At 42.1% G+C, this 10639-nt stretch overlaps 1 protein-coding gene across 5 annotated transcripts in view; it reads left to right on the forward strand.

Annotated features, from left to right (window-relative positions):
* AMOT (angiomotin) overlaps positions 1 to 7954 on the forward strand; it is a 96571-nt gene extending 88617 nt beyond the window's left edge. For all 5 annotated transcript variants that reach the window (XM_019521516.1, XM_019521515.1, XM_019521514.1 and 2 more), the window contains 5 exons: positions 542 to 732; positions 3432 to 3554; positions 4222 to 4454; positions 5339 to 5563; positions 6676 to 7954. In XM_019521516.1, the coding sequence (XP_019377061.1) occupies positions 542 to 732; positions 3432 to 3554; positions 4222 to 4454; positions 5339 to 5563; positions 6676 to 6776 (873 nt within the window). In that variant the 3' untranslated portion in view covers positions 6777 to 7954. The remainder of the gene's footprint in view (positions 1 to 541; positions 733 to 3431; positions 3555 to 4221; positions 4455 to 5338; positions 5564 to 6675) is intronic.
* Positions 7955 to 10639: the final 2685 nt, after the last annotated feature.

Below are 10639 nucleotides of genomic sequence, written 5' to 3' on the forward strand. Positions count from 1 at the left end.
TGGACCTGGCATTACCCATCTGGCCTTTGGGGCAAAAAGGTTGGACACTACTGATCTAGCTTGTTGACTGGGAAAGGAATATTCATTTTTCTCCCCTTACGTGTATGCTTTTACGCTTCTTTGTAGGATGTTAGTATAGAAGCAGTTTGAAAGGCTGAGGAACCATTTCAGAAGAGTGTTGAGAAACATTCCCCAATATATGCTGTCAATTAAGCTCTTTTTGCCAGTAGCAGAGTTTGGTTTTGGATGGTGCTCAGTCTGTGTTCATAAAACAGAAGTCTGTCTTACTGGGGTAGATCAGCATGCTTTCAGTGACTTTAGTAGTACTAAGCCAGCTTGCACCAGCTAATTCATAGATTTAAGGCCATTATCCTTATCATAAGCTAGTCTGTAAAATTTTATAGTCAGTGTGCAAGGCAATGTGGTTCCTGCATAAAGCTAATTAGTAACCTGGAGCAATGGTTCCTCATTCTTCCTTGGAAAACACCTCTTCCACAAATCTATCCTAATGCGTTATTTTTCTTTTGAAAAAAAAAATCAGCGTCAAGGCACATCTCAGACAGCCAACGTCTCAGAGTATAATGCAGCAGCACTTATGGAACTCCTGCGTGAAAAAGAGGAACGAATTCTCGCTTTGGAAGCCGACATGACTAAATGGGAACAGAAATACCTTGAGGAAAGCGTGATGAGACAGTTTGCTTTGGATGCAGCAGCAACTGTGGCTGCTCAGAGGTAAATGAGACTATTCATAGCAAAGGTTTATTTTTTCCCTCTTCAGTGAAGTGTCATGTCATATTTCCAGCTGATAGGTGTTGCCAGAAGTCTCTCTTTGCTGTGAAACCTCCCTTTGCTGTCCAAACATTATCCCTTCTGCTGGAGACCCTGCCTAGTTACCAACATTTAAAACCTTTTTCCAGGGGAATTTTCCTCCCAAAATGAAAGTGGTATTTGTCATACTAAAATTCTTTTGAGCAGTTCCTAGAAGCTTGTTGACTTCAAATTTAAAAAAAAAAAAAAGATGTTTTGAGCAGTAAAAGTTTTACAGGAATCTGTCCGTGCTGCAGTCATGTGAAATGGGGTAAGCCTGGTGATTCACATCATTCACCCTGAATGGCATAGTTGTTCTCTAGACTGTTTTTGCAAAATATTACTTTGTGGTATTGTCCACAGTATGGCTGCTGACCAGAGATGTATCCTGAAAAATTCCACTCCAAGCAGTCTGCTGTGCATGGATGGCATTTGCAGGGACAAGAGGAGAAGGGTGTCTGAAATTTGGTATTCAGCTTAGATTCCAAGATTACTGCCCAGAAATACTTATTATAACTTGCTGTAAATAGGCGTCTGTGTTTGTAGCTAACTAGTAAAAAAGTGCTTCTGACAGAATGCTAGGCTTCAGCATTAGCTAGTATTTGCCTAGGATTTTATTACTGCCAGTTCCAGACAGAACATTTTTGTTTAGTTCCTGCGGTTTGTTTCATAAACCAGATTCAAATGTAGATGCTGCTGTGGCTTTGGCACTTTGATTATGCAATCAGAGTACAAATCAGCAGGGAGAGTTACAGGGTCTGCTCTGTTAGCATGTCAAGAGCTATCTTATCTTAGTCCAGAAGCAGCCTCTTGTGCAGTGTTTCCCACCTCCCCAGAAATTCTCAAAAAGGCCTCTCGCTTGCATTTCCCCAGGGTCTGTTATATTTGCAGCGCATGCTGATAAGATCCTGGTCTAAGGCTTGTCATATACACAGACAGAGGTCAGGTTAAACCTGTTCAGGTTTTAGGTGAATAAACAACCGAAATGTTTACAGGGTTGGGAAAGATCCCATCTTGTGGACGCTGCTTTCTTGCCGCCTTTTAGCTGCCATTTTTTTAAAGGAGAGGACAGCTCTATTACCACCCAATCATCCAAAAGTTAATTGAAAAACTTTAGACCAGTCACCTTCCCTCCGAGTGTCCCTTCCTTCACAGGGCACTATCCATTTTGGTCAGAACCTCACCCATAGTCCACTGAAATTTGCTGTTCCCTGAACTTGACAGTAGAAAATAACTAACATTCAAAACAGTCATGGAGCAGAGGTTGCAGAAAGACTTGTTGACAGTAAAATAATGAATCTCACCCATGCTAAGTTCTCCAGGTGAATAGTCTTTTTATACCCCTCAGATGGGAACTTTGCTATGTACTACGTCCTCGTTCTGGGTGTTGGCTGGGTGAGCTATGTTGTCCAGTCAGTTCTTAGCACTGCTGGATGTGGAAAACCAAAATTAGTACATTACCATTTGTAGCCAAAGGTACCTCGGGTCTCCTTCAGCCCTTTTCATTCTCGTTACTTAGTGTACATTCATGGCTGTTGTTGCTTCCAAGGACCTAACTAGATGCCCTACCACAATGTGCCCTCCCACAACACAGGCCCACCTCAGTTGAAGTTAAAAGCCTTTCTTGGACTCTTCTGCTCATTAGTAGCCACTTTCTGGTACCTGTTATGGCAGGGGTGGGCAAAATGCAGCCCGCAGGCCAGATATGGCCCACCAAGCCATTGTATCTGGCCCGTGGGGCCCCTAAAAATTTAGAAAATTAATATTAATTTATTAATCTGCCATGGGCTGCCTGTCATGTGGCCCTCAATGGCTCGCCAAAACCTAGTAAGCGGCCCTGCGCCCAGAATAATTGCCTGCCCCTGTGCTATGGCCTGGCATCTTACAGGACAAGTGGAATTGTATTGGTAGTAGATTGAAAGACAAATCACAGTCTTAAAATGCAGAGTGCTACGTAATAATCAGCATAAACTTTATCCTATTCTGACACATTTGGGCTGAGATGCTCAAACCACTTGTGGTTTCCAGTTTCTGCAATTCTGAAAGTCTGTCAAGAATGTTTGGTGTGGGTTTAAGCAACACAAGACAAAACAAACCAGAAATGGCAGGATAATTTCCCTAGATACTAAAATACATATGAAGTTTAATTATATACTGGCATGACATTTTTGGGACGTGTTCAGAAGAATATGCTGTGTGCTATGTAGGAGAAGTGGTGGAAGAAGACTGCTTATGCTCCATCATCCAAACAATACGTTGGAGAAACAGCATTTAAGGCAACACCTATAGATCTGAGTGCAGGCGAATTCAGTATTTTCCAATTTAAAAGGGGACAAGCACTTGTGGTGCCATTTTCTCATACCCCTTCTTCACCTTGTCTACAAGGAATTTTGCTCAGGTTTAAATAAATCACTTTAAAATCACACCTTTAATTGTGAACTGCATGGAGATGAAACCATTGTTTTTAGTCACTTTAAAGCATCCTCTAAGCCGTTATTTCTTCAGAGCTGCAGGTGGATTTTTTTAGTCAGAAATGAGGACACTGAACCAGGCATTATTCACAGAACATATTTATTCCCAGTAAAGGATTGTAGTTACTCAGAGTTCTCTATATCCCTTCTCAGGGACACAACTGTGATCAGCCACTCGCCTAATGCTAGCTATGACACTTCCCTGGAAGCTCGCATTCAGAAGGAAGAAGAGGAGATCCTGCTGGCTAACAGGAGGTGTCTTGATATGGAGGGCAGGTAAAATGCAGTTCATTCTTTACAATTGGATGGATTCTTTACAATTGCAAGTTTATGTTAACTGTTGAGCCAAATGACTGAGAGTCATGACATTGGTTGTTGGCATGATCGTTAATAGCAATGAAGCATGCCAGGACATTGGGTTGTGCTTTCTTGCTTGAGCAGGCAATGCATTGTCTTCAGTATTGAAAAAGGTTGGATTTCTGAGCAAAAATATCCTCTCAGATACTTGTGGATAGGGGGTTGTTTTTTGTTTTTCTCCATTCATATTTCCCTGCTTTTCCCTTTCCTCTTCACCACATTCATATGGGCACATTTGTTTAATACTGAGCTTAGATCTTTTTGCTTCTGGGAATCTTTATCCTTGTATTTGGTATGGTGTAGATTCTCTGAGGTGACTCTCTTCCTTACCCTTCTCATTCCTGACCATAAGTTTCAGATCTAAAAGCTGCAGCCTCTTCAGCAACTGCTTACAGTAGCCCAAGGTAAGGTAAGCAACTAGTTCCATGAAACTCTCCCTGTGTAGAAAGGCTTATGCACACAATCTGCCCCTGGGCTATACTTGGGACAGCAGGTATTGGTGTTCAGGTTTGTTAGCTCAGCTGGATTCTCCTACAATGGATTTGAGGCATGGATCTGATGATACCATTTTTTGTTCTTCTCCCAGGATAAAAACACTCCATGCTCAAATCATTGAAAAGGATGCCATGATTAAAGTCCTTCAGCAACGTTCTCGGAAAGAGACCAGTAAAACAGACCAGCTCTCCTCGATGAGACCAGCCAAGTCCCTCATGTCAATTTCCAATGCTGGATCAGGTCTACTGTCCCACTCTTCAACGCTGAGCAGCACTCCCATATTGGAAGAGAAGAGAGAGGATAAAAGCTGGAAAGGCAGTTTAGGTAACTTTATAAATAGCAGCAAGAGTTATGTTAGAGTTCTGTCTAAACCACTGTGTAAGCCAGTCACTTGGGAGGGTGCGCACAGTGAAAGGAGATCATACAATCAGCCCTATGATAGGCTTCAATTATATATGATGCTGCCTTGCAGCCTGTTGACTCCTGTGCACTAAGCAAAAATGTATTGGATGGAGCAAACTGAGAACAAACATCTTTTATGGGTAGAGTTCCCCAGGTGGGAGCGGCAATGCTTGGTTCTAGTCCAGGTTGTGCTACTGAAACCCTGTTGGACTGCCTTGAAGGGCTCAGAGCTGAGATTTGGGGAAAGTGGGTTGCAGTAGTGTAACTAGGGATGGGTGAGTAGGGCAAGAATAGCAGCTACTGCCACAGCCCTAGCTATCACTGCTGCCCAGGGTGCAAAAGCTGCCTGTTACACCTCAGGTAGGTTGTAAAGAGGCCAAGTTGTAGGTAATTTTCTGTTGGCTTTGGGCCTGCTCCTCCTGCCAGTGACTTTAGCACAGACTCTGGGCCCAGTCCCACCTCCAGGTTATAAAAATGGAAGGGGTTTTGTGATATCAGTGTAAGGATGAGTGAGAGGAATGAGGAAAGGAAGTGGGAAGGGGGTAGGGAAAGGAAAGCAGTCTGTCTGGTCGCTAGAGAAAAGGCAAGTGAGAAATAAGTGTATTCCAGTACTGCCACCATCCTGTTACCAGGTCTGGAATGTGGGGCTAGAGCTGTCCTTTGTGAAGCACTTTGAGACCCACACATGAAAATGGTATGGAAGTGCAGAACAGCACTACTGCAGGAGCCTGTACTACAGCCTTTTGAGCCTTGATGCTGTTTATCCAGAAGCACTTTTTAATCTGCTTGGCTGTCTTTCCCTGAAGGTGTTCTGCTGGGAACAGAATACCGCTCGGAGTCCATTCCTTCAACCCCCTCGCCCGTCCTCCCCTCCACCCCACTGCTGTCTGCGCACTCGAAAACAGGCAGCCGAGACTGCAGCACTCAGACAGACAGGGGGAGCGACCAAAACAAAGCTGCTTCTTCCACCATGGCCCCTCCTCAGGGGCGACTCCCTAGCACCAGCCTGGCCTACAGTTCAGACAAAACAGGTAATGGGCCCTAATGGGTCTCCTTTAGAGCACTTGTGTTATTTCATAGTGATTGCTGCTGCTATGTTAACCGCTGTGTAAAGGCTTCTGAGGTTGCCAGAACTGTAGGCTTTGCTGTTCGCATGGTGATGTGGGTTCGATGGTTATCACAGTAAAATTTGGAGGTTCCTCTGGGGCTAACCCCAGAAGGCAAGAAGTGGAGGGAGTGTGTGGGGCCACTCCTAGTCAGTGCAGGCGTGAGAGTTGGCACTGTCCTGCCTTAGACCTGGGCAGAAAGGGGTAAAAAATTGGCTTCAGAAAGAAGTCAGTGCAGGGCAGATGGTCAGATTCAGTGATGAGACAAATGATGCAAAAGTGGCACATTGGGTGTAAATAGCTCTAAATGGGTATTAGAGCAAGGAGTGTAACCTGCACCAATTTGGCTTTTGAGCTGCTGTGCGAAAGCCAGCATCAGTAGGTGGCTCAAGGTGGGTGGGGCAAGAAAAGCAATGGACAGGGTGAAGCTCCCCCCTTTACCGTGTCTCAACACTCACTCCTGGAAATAAAATCAGCACTGGTATAAGTGAGTCTAGCCCGCAGTGAGAGTTAGTGGGAAGCCATATTTACTTCTGAAATAATTCCAGGCTGCTCTCCCATTTCCATAGTCCAGTCCATTTCAAATTCAATGCAAGTGATGTGACTTTGTCTCTCATGTTTTGTGACCACTTTGTACCCCATGTGGAATATATGGACTTTTTAAAATCAGATGAATTTGAGCTCTCTGTGTGCATTTTATTCCTGTAATTTTATTTAGTGCCTGTAAGAGAGACAGAGGGACAGATTATGATCTCTTTTAAATGGATGTAAATCTGTGACTGTACCAGATTTCATACGTAGTCATTAAAGTCCAAAGTGAACTGTAACATTTATAAGTGAGATACTTGAAGAGAACGGAAGAACTAGAGGCAGCATTTGAATTAAATAAATAAAGTGCCTTCTGACCAGGGGCACAGACCAACTTTCCAGAATGGGGAGGGAACTCTACTGCCTTAATCATGTCTTCACTAGACTTGGTGCCTGCAGTTGGAGTTAGAGCTTGATTCTTTCTGTTTTGTTTCCTCCTCTTAATATAGATGGGCCAGTTTTCCACTCCAGCACTCTTGAAAGAAAAACCCCAATTCAAAGCCTGGGGCAGGACCTCACTGATGCCGAAATGGTGGAATACCTCATCTGAAAGGCAGACCGTGCATTGGCGCTGGGACACAATAGCAAGATTTTTTTTTTTTTTTAAAAGACATTTTTTATTAAAAGGGGGAGGGGGGAAATCTTGTACCTGAGTAATAAAAGGACCGCTCAGTTTTTCGCTCTTGTATATTATGTCTCAAAAGTGTGGACAGGTTAATTTATAATTTGTTCTAAATTATAAAATACTTGTTCTTTGAAAGTTCCTTCCATTCTTTTAAAAAATACTGGATCTAGTAATATCCCTCCCCTTTTTAAAATACTGGATCTGGTAACTGGAGAAAAACCAAGGTCTTAAATGCACTAAATTTTATTTTTAATTTCAGTATTTTTTAAATCTTGTGGGGGTTTTTTTAAGTACTTATTTCACAGCAGTTGGTTAATTGTTTAGCTTGAATGCAACAAGATGGATGTAATGACTTGACAAGTGTGTTCGACACCAGATCACACAATGACATTGTAAAAACCAGAACTAGTTTGTGGTGCTTTGTTGTGTGTCACAACTTCAGAACGCAGGTATTTTTGAGTTGCCTAGGGAGATGTCTCTCTATTGCCCTCAGTGGTAAGAAGTCATCATGGCTATTCCGTACTCCAGGGCTGGGAAGATTCAGTTTGTGTGCCCGCACCAAAACATTTTTGTACTCTCTTAATCCCATTTTTAATAGCTCTAGTTTTTAAAATGTCAAATATGGCATTTAATCTATGTCAGAGGACTCCCTGTATTATCAGACATGAATACTGCAGAGTGATTTATGCAGTGGATAATACAATGAATATTAGCAACTCAGTGTACTGCATTAAACCTCTATGGAGATCTTTTCTTATGGCAGTCTTTCTTCTGTTCCAAATCCCTTTCCAGTTGGTCTGTCTCTCCTTCCATCAGGTAATAAATTCCCTTTCATCCAGGGAAACTGCAGCTAGGGTCTCACCCAAGGTTAAAGCTCCAGTATGTTATTGCCAAAAGTTTTACATTTCAAATATTGCCTTCCCCCACCTAATGGGGAAAAAGCAAGAGTTTTTTGTATTCTCAAGTATTGTAAAATGTTGCACGTTTCCTGCTAGTTTCTAGTCAGTTTCACTTCCCAGTTGAAATTGCAAAAGTTCTTGGCACTAGGGTCACAAGTGCTGCAGAGGTACAGTTAAACTTGGAAAACATTTTGGAGGGTTTTTTTCAATTTTATGGGCAGCCTTTTGTTCTTAGTTTGTATTGAAAGTTCTGGTTTTAAATGGCATATTTTACCATCTAACAAGGCAGTTTAAAGCAACCTAGTTGATCCCAATGTTCCCTTCCTTATTTATAGTAGCCAGATTTTGCCATGGAATGAAATAGCTTCAGGTTAAAACACAGCCTAATACTGCCATATCCTGAGCACCCTTTGCATGGACAATACTTGGAATCTTTCAGAACTAGGCCCGAAGCACAAGGGGCGTACAGGGGGTGCAGAATTATTCTCCATCAGTACTCCGTGTTGCCTCTAACTAATCCCCCTTCAAGAGAACCGAAGGAAATGGCCTTAACAGCTTAGTGGAAGCAGCATGCATTTTACTGGGGAGCTCATGTGGGTTCCAGTAGGCTAGCTGCTTGCTAAGGTTAAATCAGTGAGCACTCTTAGACCCATAAGAGTTAGAAGTGGGTCTAGGCTCAATACCCCTATTGACTCTTGAGCCTGAATATAGCCACTGTGCAGGACAACTCAGAGCTGTATTTTAAAAAGCTTGGTCTCATCTCTGCCCCATAGATCACAGGCTTTCTGCTGGTCATAGTAGGATTGATCCTTTATTATTTTTTTGAGACTATTTTCTCTCCCCTTCCCAAGACCCTCCACAGCCCATAACTATCTATGTTGGGAATAGCATATATTTGTTTTTTTCTTTGCTTCATTTCATATCATTCTGTTGAGTAAGACCTAGTCTGGATAAACCTAAGCCATCTTTCTCCTTCCTTTGTAATCACTGGAAACACAGCAGCTAGGCCTTTCTGCTAGCCACCTTGTCCTTCCAGCCATTTCAGGATTGCCTTTTATCACACAGTTTATGGGTTTAAAAAGAATGAACAACAAATGAGATAGAGTGTGTATAGCTGTGAGAGAGAAATTCAAGGTGAGAAGTACAAGTATTTCCTTTGCTGTTTCAAAGTTAGGGAGAAAAAATCAGACTATTATATCTACCAGCAGCTGGAAAGGTGTTTGATAGCTTGTGGGAGTGCTGCTTCTTCCACCTTAACTCAACTGAGCTACACAGGAAGGAGCTGGATCATTTAGGCACATATCTGATTTTGGAAAACTGGATTTTCTAATCAGTGTGTTGATGGTTGAAGTGGAACAGTCAGTCATAGTATGTACATGTACATACATGTATGTACATCCTTTTTTTCAACTCATTGCTGGTAAACAAAATTCCATTTTATTTAAGATAATTAAAAAAAGATAGAGACTTAATAGCTTTTTGTGAACAAAATCTGTAAGATGTACAGTACAAACTACAAAAACCTCAGTATCAAGTGGTTGCATTGGCAGTTCTCTACAAAGACAAATGACACCCACAGTTTCACACTGCTTTGACCAATTCCTTGCTTTCATGCCTTATTTTCTAGGGTTGACTTCATGAGTTAAGTTCCCTTCCTCTCACCCTATTCAGCCCTTAAGAGGAAGAAAACAGAAAAGCAGCCTAAAAAAAAGTCTTGTACAAGTTGGGAATTTGAAAGCATTGTGGGGCTGATAAACTAGGAACCATCAGAAATAGGTGCTTCTCTTAGGACTTCATTAAACAGTCCTGCTGTGAATCTAAAATTGCTGCTTTCATTTGGGGGGAATTGTGTAATATAGTTTTCAGTCTCTTTCTATAGACTTTTTTCTCTTTTGAAAACAAAAATCTACTTAAAGCCAAACTGCATGCCTAGCTCTTTTCTGTCTCTTGCTTCTAGGTATAAGTTTAAAATGCAGCATAAATTGCAAGGACCTTCCATTTTTCAAGCCAAACTTTTAGACTAAGAGTTGCCTTAAACTCGGGTAATTAGAAGCAGAATTGCAGCTTTTGTAAGGAGAGCCACATATTCCTCTCAGAGAGCAAAACAAGAATCAAGTTCAGTTTATTTATTTTTTCCTCCTTTAAATGCTTATAGAGTGGCCAATCCAGCAAATCCTTTCCACTGGGAAATCCATTGCGATTCAGTTGCACAGAGACATCCGATAAAGAGTCTTTCATCACTATTTTCTTTGTTCTGATCTGATTCAGTGTCATCACTAGTGATTTTAAATAGCTCCCACCAGACACTTTTGTGTTGACCTAGATAGAATCATAGAAAAGTAGGGCTGGAAGGGACCTCTAGTTCAGCCCTCTGCTCAAGGCAGGATCATCCCTGGCTTGACTTGGTAGGTTCTCTTGGGAGCTGCCTGGGTGGGGAGGTTTGTAAGACAGGTCAAAAAAAAGTTACCAACAATAGTTCATGGTCTAGAAGCCCATGCAGATAACTCAAATTCTATATAAAAAGATGTGCATACAGCTGTGTTGTATGTGCCAAGGTAATGCTACCATAGTCTCTTAAGAAATCTGTACAGTGAATCCTTTCACCCAGGGAAATTGCAGTTAGGGTCTTACCCAAGGTAAATCTCCACCATGTTAATCGCCAAAAGTTTTACATTTCAAATATTGCCTTCCCCCACCTAATGGGGAAAAAGCAAGCGTTTTTTGTATTCTCAAGTATTGTAAAATGTTGCAAGTTTCATGCTAGTTTCTAGTCAGTTTCACTTCCCAGCTGAAATTGCAAAAACAGTAGCCACCAAAGAGGGTGGTCTTAATCCGCTTGTTACAAGGCTGGCAGTGTAACACAGTGCAGCTAGCATGGAGGAACTTTTA

This window comes from Gavialis gangeticus, unplaced genomic scaffold (genome assembly GCF_001723915.1).
Source record: "Gavialis gangeticus isolate Ggan-Ray unplaced genomic scaffold, GavGan_comp1, whole genome shotgun sequence".
In the NCBI taxonomy this organism is placed as follows: Eukaryota; Metazoa; Chordata; order Crocodylia; family Gavialidae; genus Gavialis; species Gavialis gangeticus.